The sequence below is a fragment of the Hyposmocoma kahamanoa genome, unplaced genomic scaffold (genome assembly GCF_003589595.1).
Source record: "Hyposmocoma kahamanoa isolate Upper Pololo Valley unplaced genomic scaffold, ASM358959v1 138, whole genome shotgun sequence".
Taxonomy (NCBI): Eukaryota; Metazoa; Arthropoda; class Insecta; order Lepidoptera; family Cosmopterigidae; genus Hyposmocoma; species Hyposmocoma kahamanoa.
The window spans coordinates 7099368-7118247 of NW_020653492.1; the positions used below are offsets into that span (position 1 = coordinate 7099368).

General features: G+C 36.7%; 1 protein-coding gene across 1 annotated transcript; it reads right to left on the reverse strand.

Moving 5' to 3' along the window:
- Nucleotides 1-15631: 15631 nt before the first annotated feature.
- LOC113240415 lies at nt 15632-16600 on the reverse strand. The gene has a single exon (XM_026477705.1). The coding sequence runs from the start codon at nt 16598-16600 to the stop codon at nt 15632-15634; it is 969 nt and encodes a 322-aa protein (XP_026333490.1).
- Nucleotides 16601-18880: the final 2280 nt, after the last annotated feature.

An 18880-nucleotide genomic window follows, 5' to 3' on the forward strand; every position in this document is an offset into this window, starting at 1 on the left:
CGGAAGTACCACGCTCGTGTGGTGAATGGACGGGCGTAACTGCGACTCGAAGGTGCTCTTCCCTCTAACAGGAGCAGGGTACCTCACCCCCAAAAAAAGAAAAAACAATGAGTGGAAATAAAAATAATTTATTACCCTAGGAGGGTTCCGGCTACGCCGGGGAATCCCTCTCCGTGTCCATGGACACGGGCTGCCCCGCGTATTCTCTCAATTTTCACTCACAAGGCCTAATTCCTGACCTGACGACCACAAACACAAGAAATATGGACACTGAATTTACCTCACGACACAAAAATACGAAGAAGAAGGAAGCGGAGATTCCGCCCAGAGGAAGTTCCGAGAACGAATCTCCCCGCAATATGGTACTAGACACCAGGGCGGGAAGTGGCGTGAGTCGCACTAAGTGCCCTTACGAGGGCCCAGATGAGGTACCGGAGCCAGAATGGGCCCCGAAAATTAACACGGCGCGAAGAGGCCGCAGTACGGGCGCTCCGGGGTTGAACGTAGGGTACACCAAGGCCGTGTTTCGTCTTCGGGAACAAGAGCTCCGCTCTTCCGAGACTGAGATAAACGCCAACGTGTTCCAGAGTCTCACTTCCCTGATGAATCAACTGCAGACCGCATGCACTACGCGCAAGGTACGTTAGAAGAGCCCTACGGTTTTAGAGAAGGAACCATCTGGGAGGGACGAAACTATTGAGGCTACCCGACAGGGAGTCGAGAAAATCCTCCAAGAAGCTGCCAATAGTCGCAACCTGAAAGGAACGGTTTGGGGAGAAATGAAAAAAGCCTTCCACAAAATTGCGATAGCTATGGACTCACTAGAATTATATTCCACGGACGATGAAATCCGCCGCCTCATGGCGGATAATAAAAGGATGAGTGGGGAGCTGACCTAAGAGCAGAGGTGGCGTCTCTCCTAAAGGCCTTCACAGAGAGAACCAACCCCGCCTCATCACAAGGACTAGAGGATCTAGTGGAGGGTTTAAAGAAGAATCTCCTAGTCTCCCTGGGCGAAATGATCACAGAACATGATAGTCCGCCGCATACAGCTGCTGGGGCTTAAGGTGGCCCTGCCGAAGACCGAGGCTGTAGTCTTTGGTGGGCGTGGCGGGGGATGGCGACTTCCAGCCGAAGCCCACATCTCGATCGGCGCGGAAACGGTTATGGTCAAGGCCCAGATTAAGTATCTGTGGGGGGAGCTGGTGCTCCGTGTAGGCGGCTATACGCGGGCGTGGTACGCAGTATGGCCCTATATAGGGCACCAATATGGCCTGTCACCGTTCCGTTGATATCGATGATGATAATAATAATAATAATAATAATAATAATAAATTTATTTCCTTCACACACAATTTCAACCATAATTAAACATTCTTAAGTAATAAAACATTTGTTGTCTGTGAAGGCTGGAGCCTAAACTAGGATACCCTGTGCTATAGGACTGCGTCATGAATAATTGCTGAGAGAAATTTACTCAAAATTTGGTTTATACAAATCAAAAAATTATAAATATAAGTAAAATCCAAAACTAGAGGGCAAGTATTTTGTTGTGGGTGTATGAGTGTGTGTGTGTGTGTGTGTGTGTGTGTGTGTGTGTGTGTGTGTGTGTGTGTGTGTGTGTGTGAGTGAGTGTGTGTGTTTGTGTGTGTGTGTGGGAATTAACTATAATGGAACATGAAGGAAGTTTTCGGTTTCCTCATATGACAAAGTCAATAGCCTTTTAGTGACCACGTTCTTACATTCAAACTTGTTTAGAGGATAAATATGCAAATCACCATTACATTCGTTATATAAGAAGGGCCCGAGGAAGCCGAAGAAGTGATGGGCAAAGGATATAGACCACGCCGAATAATGGCACACACGATCACGGCGTCGAAAATTAACTATCCGAGATCGATCGTAAGATGTCTGCGAATGTACCCTCAGGATGGTGTACAGAACAAATAGTTGGCGTACGGATAGAACTTGCCAATCTCGGAAAAGTTCTCGAGTTGGAAAAAGGAATGGTCGGAATAACGCCACTTTCAAAACCGCTCGTTGAGCCACTTCCAGTTTCATAAGAGTCGTTTTTGCTACACCACCCCAGGATAAAATGCAGTAAAGAAGAATGGTTTGACACGTAGCAAAGTATACCATCCTAAGAACATCAAAATCGGCTATATGACGTAAAGTTTTGAAAACTACTATTAACTTTCGAACACGGTTAGAGAGAGAATTAATATGATTTTTAAAATTAATATGTTGGTCAATATTTATACCCAAATATATGAACTCTTGGACGGATTGCAGAGCGGGGCACCGGCATCCACCACGATTACAACTATCAGGAGAGTCATGGGCAATGAGTGTGTGGCCAATAGTAGGCAGCGAATTAGAGCGCATTCCAAATACCATATATTTGGTTTTTTGTGCGTTTAAAGTTAACAGATTACAGTTTAACCAACGTAGGATAGAGTTGAGCCCTATTTGAGCACATTGAAAAACTTCCTGCCAAGAGTCAGCTTGGAACGAAAGTGTTGGTGTCGTCAGCAAAGGATATCACAATCCCATTTGGTAACTTAGTTTGGCACAAATCATTTATAAACACCAGAAACAGAGTTGGCCCTAGGATACTTCCTTGGGGCACTCCATACAATATTGAGAGTTCGTCACTGGTGAAGTTTCCAATTTTAACTTGTTGTGTACGATTGGCAAGATATGACTGAAATAATTTAAGTGCGACTCCTCTTACCCCGACGCCCTCAAGCTTTTTGAGTAAAAGTGGGATCGAGACCGTGTCAAAAGCCTTAGCCAGGTCCAAAAAGATGGAAAGACATTTCTTCTTATCGTCCAAACCGCGAACGATAAAATTAACTAGCTCATGAACAGCACCGTCTGTTGATTTACTAGCTCTGAAACCAAATTGCTGTGGAGACAGAATGTTATATTTTTCTAAATATTTCATTAATCGAGTGTTCATGATTCGCTCGAGAATTTTGGACAACGAGGGAAGCAATGAGATTGGGCGAGAGTTACAGACACGGTCTCTGTCCCCTGACTTGAATATTGGTGTTATGACAGCTTTTTTAAAAACGTCGGGAAAACAGCCGGATGTAAGGCTTAACTGGCAAACATGGGCAATTATTGGTGATAATAAAGCGGCATATCTTTTAAGGAAGCTTGATGGTATTCCGTCCCAACCCACAGCACAGTTAGCTTTGAGACCAGTAATCAAATTTAATACTTCGTCTTCGTCAGTAGCTAGCAAGGCAAATGATTGTGAGACCTGTGTGTCATGTGAAGAGGAAGTGGTCGACCCCAAATCCTTAGATCCGATAACCTCGGCTAGGGAACTGCCAAAACTTGCAAAGTATTCATTACAAGCATTAACAGAAAGTTGTGGCAAGCTTTGGGATTTTAGTAATTCCAAAGCGGATTCCCTTGGCGTTTCCATGGAGGTATTGGTTTTAATGACTTTCCAAGGTTTTCTATTATTAGAACGAGCTTCTATTATCTCGTTTCTTTGCTAGCTACGCTTTAACTTTTTTAATATTTCATTACAATAATTCCGGTACCTCCGATAAGCAATCAATAGGATATTGTCATTTGGTGTCACCCTAAGTTTCATATGCATATTGTCCCGGTTTCGCATATTTTTTCGATGTTATCGATTTATTTCTTATTTCGATGAAACTAATTCTTAATGACGTAAAGTAAGTTTTCTAACAAAATAAAATAATATAATGTCACGATACGCTAACAGACGGCCATTCTGCTCTAGGAATGTCCTCATTCCGGAATAAGCTCGGTCATTCGACAGTGGAGAGCATGTCCTCATGCTTCTTCTAGAATTGCTCGTAACACAGGAGCAGTTGCTTCTTGATTAACTAGTCGGCACGGCAGTGCTCCCATAAAGGTGCCTGCTATAACACCTCTTACACATGAGACAGTCACCAGCTGTTTGTCGTGGAAGATAACTCGATGATTTCCACAACTTTGATTTTAAAATACAGTCAAAACAAAGTAAAAAAATATATGTAATATGTGTATGTTAAAATTAAGACATTTCATAAATTTATTATAAAGAAAACAAAATTTCAAATTGTAAAAATATTACTTTAACAGTAAATAATGTCAAAATTTGTTGCATGAATTTAGTAATTGTACATAATCAAAACCTTACAAATAGACAAAGTTATGAAAGTGACATATGTGCCACCATTAGAATTTAAAAAAAATTAACTCACAGCACAAATATAAGAAAATACAACTCAACAGAAGATTAAAAAAAACATACTGGCTATGGATAAGTTATTAAATTATGTAAGTTATATTTAAAGCAATGCTGGATTTGACTTTTTAAGGAGAAATCCCAAGATCAATGTATTTGTACCTAAATAAGCAAAGCTCAATCATTCCCACCTGTGTGAGACTCTGATTCCTCTTTGTAGGTGATGCAGGAACCGTGTAAGAACTTTTAAAAATACCTCTCTCCTTGTAACTACTTTAAATGACACTCAGAATAATATTATAGCGATGGATGGATATACATATAGGTATGCAACTTGACTACCAAGACCACAATTAACAAATATGTATTATTTGTGATATAAGGAAAATGACGGTACGAACAAGTTGCGCGCCCAGTGGCAAGCGACACACCTACCTATTCACAGATGCTGCGCATTGCCATTCAGAACTTCAAATCGCAAACCATCTGAGGGGCATCGCCACCGCGCTCGTCACTCCGAGACACAAACTTGACAAATCCCAAGCGCCTACAATTTCATCAGCACCCACACCCCAAAGAACCGGAACGCAACAATCTAATCAAAACAATCACTGTTATCCAATTATGGAATTCCCTTCAGTAAGAGCCTCGCAAGAAATGAAAGCAATATGAGACAAAATTTACATGTGTAATTACATAGTTTGTCATTTCATTATAGACTTGTAGTAAATTCCATTCTGTGGATACTTATAATTTTATTTTACATTACTAACTTCTTTATTTGACATAAGATAGGCATTATTTTGCAAGTTATTCTAAGTGGCAGATAACAGAATTGCTGTCACATTACCAAATTGTTGGCTATCAGACAGCTGCTTCTATTGACAGGATTCAATCTCCTGACATTAAACAGTCTATTCAAAACTCAATTTACAAATATTTCAATTAATACGGCAATAGAGAGGAACTATAACAACACATCGAGAGCAAAAGAAAGCCTGTCTAAAAAGTGTGTGAACAAATTCAATCGAACGTTAAATCTGCTGCATCAGATTATTCGGAGAATTTGCGGTGCGTGATTCTACCAGCTGCAAATTGTTGTTCGAAATTACTAAACATATATAACATATTGCCTATGCCACGCGTGTACATTAGGGATATCTGTGTATTTGTCGACTCTCATCCTCAATATTTTAAGACACGTGGTAAAGTCATTCAAAGGCAAACTAAAGCAAAAATTATGAATCTTACGAAACCCGTTGCAATAAAGTGATTTATGAGAATAACTGCTTCAACAAGTGTATAACTATTTTCGATAAATTACCAAATGAAATTAAATTGATGCAAGGACATGCTTTTAAATTACAATTGACACAATGACTTTTGACGCATTGCTTCTATAGTAATAAATAGTATAATTTACAAATGTTGTACATTAATTCGAAACTACAGAGACCAAACATTAAATCCAATAATATTGGCACATCTGCTTGCAGGTTGATTATAATGCAATGGACCCTTATACTTAAGACTTGTATAATTTCTGTGTTCTGGCAATTAAACGTATTCTATTCCAAAACAATTCATTAGTTTTTTATATAAAATATATAAAATAAAATAAAATAAAATAAAATAAAATATATAATTATATAAAATTTAAAGTATGTAGAGACATTGTGAACCTATTTCTTGACGGCATATAAAGATATTCTGCATATTGCAGAATGCATGTGTACTATTATGCTTTTTTTTCTGTTAAATTAACAAATTATTTCTATTATATTAAGCTTGAGATCATTCACGTTCATCTTACGGATTGTCTGATAAACTGATTAGACGAGGTTTTAGGTGAAATGAATAACCAAATAAATATATGTATTACTTCAGGCATTATTGTTAATTTATTACAAGATCGTAGTCTAAGTAAGTAAGTAAGAGCCCACTGGCTCATTTCACTTTTTCAATGTTGTAAGTCTTGTTTAGACAACATCTATACCAACATCGTACCTAATATCTTTATGAATAAATCAACGTCCGATGACTGCAGTCAGTTTACTACTTTTAACACACCTTTCGTACAACACGATGTTCATTAATTGTATAATTCAGTTTGATAATTTAAGTCGAAAGTCATAACACTAATAATTCTTTGAAATCCAGTAATTGGGCCACGGTGGAAATGAAACGACCTGTACACTAGTGACAGTTTTAGCGACTTTGCTAGAGAGTACGCGTTATTATTTATCTTCGTATTGTTGCAACTAAAGTGATGTCATGGCTAAGAGACAAAAGTTTCCACTCCATTAAGGACTTCTTTACACATAAATCTCAATACATTTGATCTTTTAACTTATTTAACAAAATATATATACTTATAGTATTTCTATATTATTGACATCTTCATGACACGACAGTAACTACTGTTATAATATGTAATCTTAAAAATTAAGCTACAATATAATATTTCGTTGTATATTTATTTTTCTAAGATTAAATAAGTCAATGTATACCTTTATATTGCAACACCCTAATAGTTTGTTTGTATGAGATGCGTTTCTCAGTACTATCCATTATGAATTGCATATAAATAAATTAATTAATCGGAATTTCTTTAGCTTTATTAAGCTGTTAAAATAAAGATGCCCATCGATTGGCATGCTAATATCGGTAAATATAAGAGTTGTCTTAATATGTGTACCTATTTGTACCATCTTTTGAAAACCATATTTTCAACGAATAAATATAATTCATTCAATGAAATGATAATATATTTGAATGCTATGATGTGATAAATGAAATAGTAAAAACGACTTGGAATCGGAACATTATAAACAGCGACTCTGGAAGAGACAAAAGTCATAAGTTAGCTTTTCAATTAACGTTTGATAATAAAATTGCAAAGCATGTCATTGAATTGTAAATATAATTTTACAGCCATTTAGGTACTTGTGCACCACGGGTTTGTAGCATCTGAACTATGATCTCAATTAAGGTAATCTTTACATACCGCTTAAAGATAGATATATTAATTTTCAAAATAGAAACTCCCAAACTAAATACTCTTAACGCCTTTAAATCGATAGATATTAAAAGTACCTTCTGCTGATATTGATGGTATTTCTTTCCTGATCTTATGAAGCAAAGCTATTCCTCTCTTTTTTTTTTAAAAAAAATATCAACCTTAGCAATCTGAAGCCGGTTTTAACACTATTCTCAGTGAAATCAAAATTATTCTTAGTCTACTATGCGCATATTCTTTTTTTGTATAGGTATAGATATATCTAAGAATTCGATATGAAAACATATTTTTAGCTATTCATTACTTTGCTATGAAATAATTCCTAAACGCATCTTTTCTTCTTGAATTAGAAAGTTTAAAATAATATGTTTTCAATATTATTTTTCTCATTCAAACATCATATACCATCCAAATAATGTAAGTTTTAATATTGATTTTATTACATAACATTATTATTATGTTAAAGAAAAACAGTTAGATTGTAAGAACATGATAAGTATTAAAAATTAGAAACAATTTCCAAAACTATCAGATTATCAAATTTATAAGTGTTAAAAACTACGAGGACGTTAGCTCAAAGTATATTTTTATCACTTTTCGCTTAGTTATGCCAAAACTATAAAACCAGTCCTGCTCAACTATAGGTACTACTACTACTCGACCACGCACACTTTGTTGCTTTGCAGTCACCATACGACACACAAGAAGTAACGCGTAGTGCAGCACAAAAAGTGTGACTCGTGTGAGAGAAAAGTTTGTTTATCTCTGTTACTCTTTTGCTCCGTTTCACTTCGAACGGTCGAAAGTCCAAAGAGTTAAGATTGACGTGCTCTTGACTGTACCAAATAATGTCTCGTAAACAATCTGGTTTCACTAAGGAATCACTGATATTTCGAATTTATGCCACTTACGAGATTGAGAACTATATTGACACAAAAACTTTATAACCAGAGACCATTTTATCAACTTTAACACAAAAGATAATAGGCAAAATCACAATCGTCTGTTGTTTCTGCACCACATACCACGAAACATTCGAAGAACTCATTATCTCTATATTATCATTATACTCGCGTAATGAAAACAGCACGTAATCTGTATCAGAGCGTGTGCGGAATGCCCTCTGCAAGCGTTGTAGACCACACTGATTTGTTGACCACCACTGAGCCAACGATTTAAGCAAAGCAGCGACATCGTTCCGAAATAGAATAAACACAAAATCAACACGTAAGAAAAAGTTACTCGCGACACGTCCGCTCAGTAAGAAATACTTTCCAGAACAACAGAACTCATTCCAGGCGCCAGCCAGAACGACCCAGACCAGAATCAATGTAGAAAGGTTCTTTTGCCAAAAAGGTCCTACCAGGAGTCGAATTCGGGACTTCTTCATCCAGCGCCCACAGCGCGAGTCGTTGGGCCACTGAAGTCGTCAATTTGAATTTTTATTTTAGAATCAGATATTTGTAAGTGCAAAGCATTAAAAACAACTCAAATAGAACTTAATAAAAGTAATACGATCTCGTCGAAGTAATAATTTACAAAGAAATAAATACGTCGTAAATAATCTATTTGTACTCGATACTATTATTGTTGATGTATTGAGTACAAATAGCTGTTTGATAACATAATACGTGTTATGCCACATAGCCCATTAACAAATGTAGAAAATAACCCATTATTTATGGTCCTAAAGATTTTTATCTCGCAACCCAGTAACATCAGAGTATTGTCACATAATACATTTACACCTTAGAATAATAACGCATAGAATGATAGTTTCATATCAAACGAACTGTCACAAGTGAGGCAAAAATCTAACTCATGTATGCTAGTTTTAGTAGTAGGTTAATTTTCGGTTTTAGTGAATATTTATATAAAAATACAAGTTGAAACGCGTTACTTCCTTGTGGAATGTGATGTTAGTATCTATTTTATGTTTGTCTGACGTATTTTTACACTCATTTACCGCACATTTCGTCATTTTTAGCTAAAATTCTGGAACTGTTCGCGGTGCAAGTTGACCTTGAGCACTGGCGGACCGCCCGCTCATGTAGGCCCTTTGGGAGCGCTTCAATTTGCCTCACTTAGCGTGAGCGGACTAGGTTTCTATGCATTATTCTTCTAAGATTTACACGTAAAAATAAATGCAATGCTATTTGATGACTGCTGACGAGTATTACAACAATATTATAATTAAAAACTTTGGTATTATTCTGTGAAAGGATTTCTGGTCCGCAAAACTAACTCGTAGACTAAGCAACCAGATGGACGTCTCTAAACTATTAATTACGACTGATTAATGCTCTTAACTGATCAATTTATGTAATATAAATATAATAGTAAAACTCCAATGATAAGCTCTGCACAAAGAATCGAAAGTCTTTCGGGTGCGCCAGATATACATACGTGTACAGTCTTAAGGCAGCCACAGCAGTACTCATAAGGACAATAAACTCGAGCGAATATGAAATACTCCTAAAACGTCGCAATCAAGATAAAGTGATCTTAACCAATGAAAACCATAATTTCTAGAAGTTTACATGAAAGTATTTGTTCGCTATTATTGGTACATTTTTATGATAGATACCATAAGCCATTATTATTTATTTGTACACCAAATTGTAAGATATCATTTTTCATTTCAATTTATTTCAATTTAGATGCCGAGCAAATGCCAGAATCTTAAATTTATTGTTTAGTATTTATTATTCTATATTATTCTATAGTATTTACTTACTTGGATGCACTATGCCATCTATCGTAGACGAGCTGAAATCAAGTAAGTATATAATACCAACTCACCCGCAGAACACTGCCTGCTCATAGAAGCACACCAATTCTAGTCTCCGTTTGCCAGCCGAGAGACACGGTCGATCGATTGGATGAATTATTGAATACAGCTTGCCATACAAAGAACACGGCTCTTAGCTACCGTTTGTACCCCGCGGTACACGGCCTGCTCTCCTATGACTCATTCGCATGTTGAAATCAATATCGTCACTAAGCGAAAAAGTCAACTTTTGGAAAAATACGTATAAAGTTTATGTAAATAAGTTTAAATTTGAAAGCGAGACTTTCGCTTAGTGACAGTATCGCCTTGAACGCGCGATATAATCGCTACCGTTTGCCACACACGGGACACGGCCTGCACTCCTTTCAGTCATATAATGGCTACTGTTTGCCACCCGCGGGACACAGCCTGCCCATGTAAACATTCTCAAGTCATATAAGCTACCGTTTGCCACCCTCGGGACACGGCCTGCCCATAGAAACTTGGATACACTTACACTTTTCGCTTTTACACTTACACACGCACCGCTTGGCACCGATCTGCTCTCACACTCTCACTTTACATTTAAGTATTCAGTAGTTTATCCATCAGTATCATTGGTTCACTTCGTCATTACTTACGCCATAGTATCACTGCTTCCCTAATCCTCAATCGGTGTTTACCACGAGGGCACTTCTTCCACTTCTGATATGTTGGAAGGTTTTCCAAGTAGACATAGAAATGAGACTCCAGTGACTATTATAAATTATATTATAAGATCTTTCACTATAAATCCAAACAAAACAAAACACGTCTGTTCTAGTCAAAGATGCTTTTCGTAATGGCGGCCGCCTGTCACCGTTCCGTTGATATCGATGATGATGTTATCGATTTATTTCTTATTTCGATGAAACTAATTCTTAATGACGCAAAGTAAGTTTTCTAACAAAATAAAATAATATAATGTCACGATACGCTAACACTATGACTGTACATTTTCTTCTCACTTGGAGCCAATATATCGACTGCAACTGAGACTATTGAAAATGATACTACCCTACAATGTTAAAAATAAAATAACCAATGATAACGAAATATTTAAGTATTGTAAAATTATCCCTGTTCATGAAAAATTTAAACTCCAAATTTTAAAAGAACAATACTTTCGATCTGAAATTCTACAAATTCTACAAGACAAATAACCAAAACAATATTGCAAAAGTCTAAATTTAACAACTACTATTGGTAAACGAACATCTGAATATATTGTACCACAACAAATTAATCAATTACCTAAATAAAAACGTGATCAAATCAATACTAAAAATATCAAAATCATACTCAAAAGATATTTTTCAACACACACAGATACATAATGTTCAGACACTAATTTTTTCCTAAAATTTCTATTTACGTATAGTAATAGTACATATTATTTATAAATACTACATATACTATAAAATATATACATTTAAAATTAAATTTTTTCTTTACTTAATGTGTAACATTTGTTTTTGGGGCACCTGTACACTTGTTAACAAACCGGTTTCCGGACGGTTCGCTCAGTACAGCACTAGACATAGTCGAATAATAAAATACTTTGCCGTCTTCACTGTTGTACAAATGTATGCCTCCAAATAAAGATGAAAACAATGTCTACCTACTTATAAGATTTTTTTTTATATTTTGTATTGGTTTGTTCGTAACAAGGATTGAATGGCATCGAGACAAACCCAAGTAGGGTTTAACGGTGTTTTACATTATTTATGTATACTTTTTTCTTAAAACAATAAAATAAATTAAAATAAAATTCAAAATTCATCTTCACTAAGTGCAGAATTGTTTAGGTGACAAAGGATGGGTTTATCGCCGTTGAAATTACAGATGTCTGCCTTAGTTTAATTTATTTTAACCTTAGGTGCCTTTTCCGACTTCCACGGGTCGGGTCGACTTGGAGTGGAGTATTCTTTATTAGTTTGTGCCCATGGATCTTTGTGCCGGAAAATATTTTGAGTAAGTAAAAATCTGCAAATATGTTTATATTACTCGCCTCTTGTTTTTTCCTGTTCTGTATGTTTATAGTGTAATTAAATAAAATATTTGTTAATAAGTATTTAAAACAGTGGTTGAAATATTATATTTTATACTAGTACTTGGTACTTGGTACTTGGTACTTGGTACTTGGTGCAACGGGCTGGTATCCGCAACTCGACGACAAAGCGCCTATTTTGCGCCTATTTTATACTAGTAACCTTGGCTTATAATAATAATAATAAATATTATTATAAAAGTACTTTAACTCCCAAAAACTAATTTTTAATTTCTTGCACCATTCATGTTTCTAGTATCAATTAATAGATTTTGATTAATAGATTGACTACCACATGAAAACACATTTATAAATGTATCGAATAATGCTCCACAAATATTTTATTTATTTTTATTTTATTTATTTTATTTTATTTGGTACAACAACAGACATTAGATCACAAACAATACTTATTAACAAGAAAAAACACATAACACTTTAAATCTAATATCCAATAATAGTTATACACAACTTTCCTAAATATTTATATTTTTAACAAACAGGTATAATATTCATAGGTATAATATACATACAATATATATTTATTTATATAGTTATATTTATGTATTTATATTTATATTTCAAACAAATACTATTTCAACAAATATTAAAAGCAGTGCCAAATGAACATAAACACTAATTTCTGTTACAACTTGAATACATTGCAGCTTTGAATGACATAATACTATTTGAAAATATGTCATGGCGGGAACATAAGTCATTGTATAATCGACATATTCTATATAACGGCCCATTTTGTGAAACGTTGTTCCTCGTAGGTGGCAAGCTAAACAACTGTGGAATACGCACAGACCGAGTTGGCACCCTAAATTTTAGATGTTCAATCAGCTGAGAATCCATGGTAGAGTTTACAATTCTGTGCAGAGTGCATAAGTCGGAGACCCGTCTGCGATCTTCAAGACTCATCATCTTAAACCTACACAATCGTTCAGAGTAATTGGGCAGCTTACGCCGAAGTCCGTATTTTGAACTGAGACATCTTGCAAATCTACGTTGTATAGACTCTATTCTATCAACATGGATATCATACATAGGGTACCAGATAGGCGAGCAGTATTCCAGGATACTTCTAACCAAGGCATTGTACAATATTATTAAAGAGGTGGCATTACGAAATGGCTTAGTATTACGTAGGAGAAAAGATAATAAACGATTTGCATTATTACATATATGGTCGTAATGGGGTCTAAAAGAAAGAACCGAATCAAACATGACGCCCAAGTCGCGCACAACGTTCACACGATCCAACACACCACCGCCAACACCGTAAGCATAATTTAATGGCTTCTTGTTTTTGGTGAAAGTGATAACTTGGCATTTCTTCGCATTAAGGGCCATGTAGTTATGATTACACCAATTTTCAATTGTGTCAAGATTGGACTGCAGAGTCAAACAATCATTCATATCGTAAATACGGTGAAAAATCTTAACGTCGTCTGCGTATGCCAAACATTCACATCGAATCAAACCCAAAAGATCATTAACGAAAGTTAAGAATAATAGAGGGCCGAGATTTGATCCTTGAGGCACACCAGACAGTGCAAGAAACGGAACAGACTCAAATCCACTGAGGGCTACTAGTTGAGAGCGATTCATAAGGTACGATGAGATCCAGCGATGGAGACTTCCGTGAAAACCAAGATGATCCAACTTTGACAGTAGTACCATATGATTGACACGGTCAAAAGCTTTAGAGAAATCTAAGTAAATAGCGTCAACCTGGCACTTATCATTAAATGCGTCACAAAGGTAAGTTACGTAAGAAAGTAAATTTGAACATGTCGAGCGACCAGAAATGAATCCGTGCTGATTTGGACTTAGTAAATGCTTGAAGTGGCTATAGAGGTGAGTGTACACTAGACTTTCAAATATTTTAGCAAACCAACTCAATATACAAATGGGCCTGTAATTAGTAACATCGGCTCTGTCGCCAGACTTATGAACCGGTGTAATCTTTGCAATCTTCCACAATGAGGGAAACACACCACTCGACAAGGACATATTATAGATGATTGTTAGCGGTTTGACAAGAACTGAAGCGCAGAGACAAATAAAAACTGGTGGAATACCATCAGGACCGGGACCCTTAGACAAATCGACATGCTTGAGCTGTTTCAGGACAATATCAGAAGATAGAGTAATGTTGAATGTTGACAAGTTACAGTGTGGAAATTCAGGGGTATATGTGACATTATTTTGGGCCCCATACACAGACGAGAAGTAATCGGCAAAAAGATTTACAATGTCACTACCATTCTCTGCTCTACGATCATTGTATCGCATCAGCTTGGGGTAGCTGTTAGTTACTCTCTTACCTCTAGTGTAACGCCAGAACGCCTTGATGTTCACAGACAGATCACTCTCAATACGCTCAATGTAGACTCTTAGACATTGCTCCAGTACGGCTTTTACCCTCAACCTTAACATTGAAAATGTATCGTAATCGCGGGGGTTGCCGTACCGCTTGAAGCGATTGTGGTACTTTTGCTTGTTTTTAATTAACACAATCAAACCCCTTGAAAACCAAACCGGATATCTTGTTGTTTTAGTCCTGATCCTAGGTGTGTATTTTTCAATAGTCTCATGCACAATATTATAGAACGCGTGCAGAAAGTCGTCACAGTTATGAATAGATGCCAAATGATCCCAGTCAACCATCGCTAATTCACTCATACAACCTTCTATGTCAGTTTTATAGAAGCAAAGTCTGTTACATACTGATCTGTTAATGTCTAATAAAGATGCCTGAACAACGAATGTTACCTCAAAGGAAGGATGATGTGCATCCAGACGGCTTAGGGCTGGGGTGCTGATAAGTGAGAAGAGTTCCGGGCTATTTGTGATTGCTAAGTCAAGAAGTCTTTGGTTATGATTTAATATAGTGTTAAGTTGTGTCACGTCTACAAACTGAAATAAGTCGGAAAGGGCTTTCGATTTGTCGCAATTATGCTTTATTATGTGACTCTTATCATTAGACCACACAACCTCCCCCAAATTGAAATCACCAAGAATAATTGTTTTATCGTATGGATAGGAATGTAGTATTCGTTTACAATTAGTTACAAAATCTTGATAAAGTTCTATAGGTAAATAATCCGGTAAATAAACAATGCATATATTAATAGTTAATTCTTTTTTACTATTCGTTATTTGTATCCATAAATCCTCCACCAGATCAGACTGCCAATCTGTCCTATTGATAAAATTAAGATTTTTAGAGATCGCCATCAATATCCCCCCTCCATCCTGTTTATTGAAGCGTTTAAAAAATCTATTACATCTGTCTCTGCGCACCACACAGTATCTGTCATCAAACAGCTCCGAAGAAATAATACTATTATTTAGCCACGTTTCCGCCATACACACTATATCAAAATTACTAAATAGAAATGAATTGTAATTATCATTCGTTTTGGTTTTTAATCCTCGCACATTTTGGTAATAGACAGAGATAGCCATTTCATTAATTACAATTCAATGAACCTGGTACAATGCGTAAAAACTTTAAACAATCCCACCTTAACGAATAAGTGCAAGACTTTCCTGGTTCTTGATGTGGATGTACGAAGAGTTGGGGTCCTTTCTAACGAAAATGCGTCCATTGCGTACCCATACGAACTTGTACCCAGTCTCCTTTGCTTTTTTCCTCGCAGCTGCATGAAGGGTCTTATAGAATGGGGACAAGTGCTCACAGACATAAATAGGCTTTTTCTCACCCGCTACGCCCAAATGATTCGTATTCAGTTTGTCATTAGGGTTGGCTTTGTTGTAGCGGTACACAGCTGAATAGAATTCGTCACGACTCCGGACACTCTTAAATTTAGCCACAATAGTCTTAGGCAGTTTGCTGTCCTTATTAAGTTTTGCAACTCTCACACAGCTAACTACGTCTCCATCATTTAATTTGTGCCCAGTAAATTGCGCACATTGATGCAATACGGTAGACAAATTCTCCGAACGAAATTCAGGGACACCATGCAATTCTAAATTATTCTCTCTTAAGTGCTGTTCCAGGCTATTTAATCTTCCTTCCAGATCGTGAACCGTGGTTTGCAATAGCTGGTTTGCGCCTTTTAGATGAGCATTATCCTTGATCAATGTATCAATGGAGAGTTTTAGGTCATCATGTGCTCCGCTGATGAACTCCACTGACTTACGAAGCTCCTGAACATCAGTCTTGATGGTGGAAAGCTCTTTGCTCAATACACGCGAAAAGATGGATGGCAGTTCTAACCGGATAGAGTCGAGAACACGTTCAGATATTGCTTCAACCAATTCATCACGCCCAATATCACCCGTACTGCGACCTGGCCTTCGCACGGTAATGTTGTCTGGTATAGTATTTTTTTCAGACTCAATGGCAGCAGCAGCCGTAGCATCATCGTCGTACTCCCTCAAAGAGCGCACCGGCGTATTCACATTACTCGTTTTTGGCTTCTTACTCTTGCACTCTTGACAGAGCCACTTACCTCTCTGATCCCTTGTCATCGTATTAAATTTTTGTGTGGTAATACAAGCACAGGCAAGATCATATGCCTTATTACACGAGCAACATTTAAAGTATTCATGACTCGTAATTGTGCTTAGACAGCCAGCACATGTTACCTTAGGCGCCATCTGTGGGGGAATTCAGGTACTAGTAAATGCAGTAGTGAGCTGTACTGGTGGTATCTTTAACAGCTCTTGCAGTTGATGATCCCAATAATCGTAAGACAAACGAAAAGAAAACAAAGTTTCGCTAAGTTGATGTTAGCGCAGACACGAGTCTGGGGCCCAACTACTAGAGTCCAACACCGTTGCAAACACGCCAACTGGCTCGTGATGTCATAAAAAACGTATAAAATGCAGATCACAATGTCTCAGATATTGTAGAACGTTTATAACACAGTTTTTAATACTTCAAAAAAAGTTTAAAGTTTATCGCGTTGTTAGCATTTTCTTTTGAACGAAGCACAAATTAGGTCTTCTTAAGTCTCGTTTACACTTTACGTGGAGGATCACGTGAGTTTCCAACGTTATGACAGTTTTTTCTTGAATTTTCTGACAAATTTTGTACCGGGTTCGATTCCGTGTTTTATTGTCCCTGTGAGGGTAGAAAATCAAACAAAGAAATCCGAAAATTGAAATAATTATAATAAAAAAAATACGTTATAAAATTTAAATTTTGAGACAAAAAATGGTACATAAAATTATTTTTTTAAGGGTCGTGGTAACGCGCCTTAAGACCTTTGGTTTTTTCCGCTACCGAGTACTGTACTCCCCTGTATAATTGCCGGCGCAGAAGGAAAGCCTCAGGATACTAAGCATTTGGTAGCCTTTGCAAAGGTAGCGGAAATGGTTTGTCCTAGTCCGGACGATTTTTTATTCAAATGTAAGTGTGCACTTGACCTCCATCTCACCTGATGGAAAGTGACGATGAGGTCGACGATGGAGCATCCACACCTAAATAAGGCCTATTCACTCTCGCCTTGAAAAGGACCAAGTTATAACGTTCAGGGAACAAGTGATTGGGCTGTATTTAAATCATTTGAAAAGGGCTTGGTTGCTTAAATAGCCATGTATTTATTTTCAATAAGGAAAATTATCTGCTCTCTCAAAGAAACGAAAAAAAAACTATACTAAGAAACAAAAAAGAAGGATAAAAAATAAAAGTGGCACTGGTTCAAACTATTTAAAACGGAGTCCCGAACATCCTCCCGGGGAACAAAAAAAAAGGAAAAAACAAACAAAGGTAGTAATAAATAAAGTAAAAAAAAATAAAAATAGAAGTATTCTTATGACGGCTATGCACAGCAACAGTAATTATTAATACAAAGATCGAACACTTTCATAGATTTCTCGTAGATGGCGCTACGGCTAAAAAGTCGTTGAAAACCATCAACAAGCACATAGAAAATTTCGTGAGGTCCGCTGGTTCGTTCCGTGCCTTAGTTGGCATAGCGTCGGGCACGGTTAGCTAAAAGACGTCGGTTTTAATCCGGCAGGATCAAAGGAATTATTTCTAAGTGTTCGATCTATGTATTAATAATTATAAGAAACTCGTGGAGTAATGTCACAACAATTTGATTTTATTTATTAACTTTGATTTTGATTTATATATATTTTATTGATTGAATATAAATTCAATACAAATTTAATAGGTATTTTAGTTAATCTCGTGTTGGTGCGATTTAACGCTTTTAAATAGACAGAGAAGACAAACTTCAGCACTTACAATCCTCGAACTTAGCCCATGTTGATTCTTTGGAGGCGGATGTTTGCGAACTCTGCACAGGAGGACCTGGAATTTGGTTGACGCGGGCTGAGTGAATTCCCATCGCATTATTTTTTATACTAAGTAATTAATACATGACATTCTGGTTAAAACGTTCCCAAATGAAACTTCGTTTCTTCCGCATCGATTTTATGTTTATTTGTCCGTCTGAACATAACACAAACCCAGTAGTCCACAATCAAAATTCGTCTAATATATTTACACAAACTTATAAATGTATTACATGAAACATATATATTAACTGCCTCCGTGGCCGAACGGTTACCATGCCGGACTGCCACGCAGAGGTCCCAGGTTCGATTCCCGGGCCGGGAGAAATGTTTGTATGCCTTACATTTATTTCTCTCGTGAGTTTGGGTGTAATTTGTGGTTGTCTATGTGTTTGTCCATGGCACCCGCGACACAGGGTTTCCCTAGTGCGGGGCTATGTTGAGTGTGTGTGTTATATATTTATTTATTTATTTATTTATTTATTTATTTATTTATTTATTTAT

Excerpts from the sequence above, each read along its gene's own strand:
- LOC113240415 (XM_026477705.1), bottom strand. The coding sequence starts at position 16,600 with ATGACAAGGGATCAGAGAGGTAAGTGGCTCTGTCAAGAGTGCAAGAGT.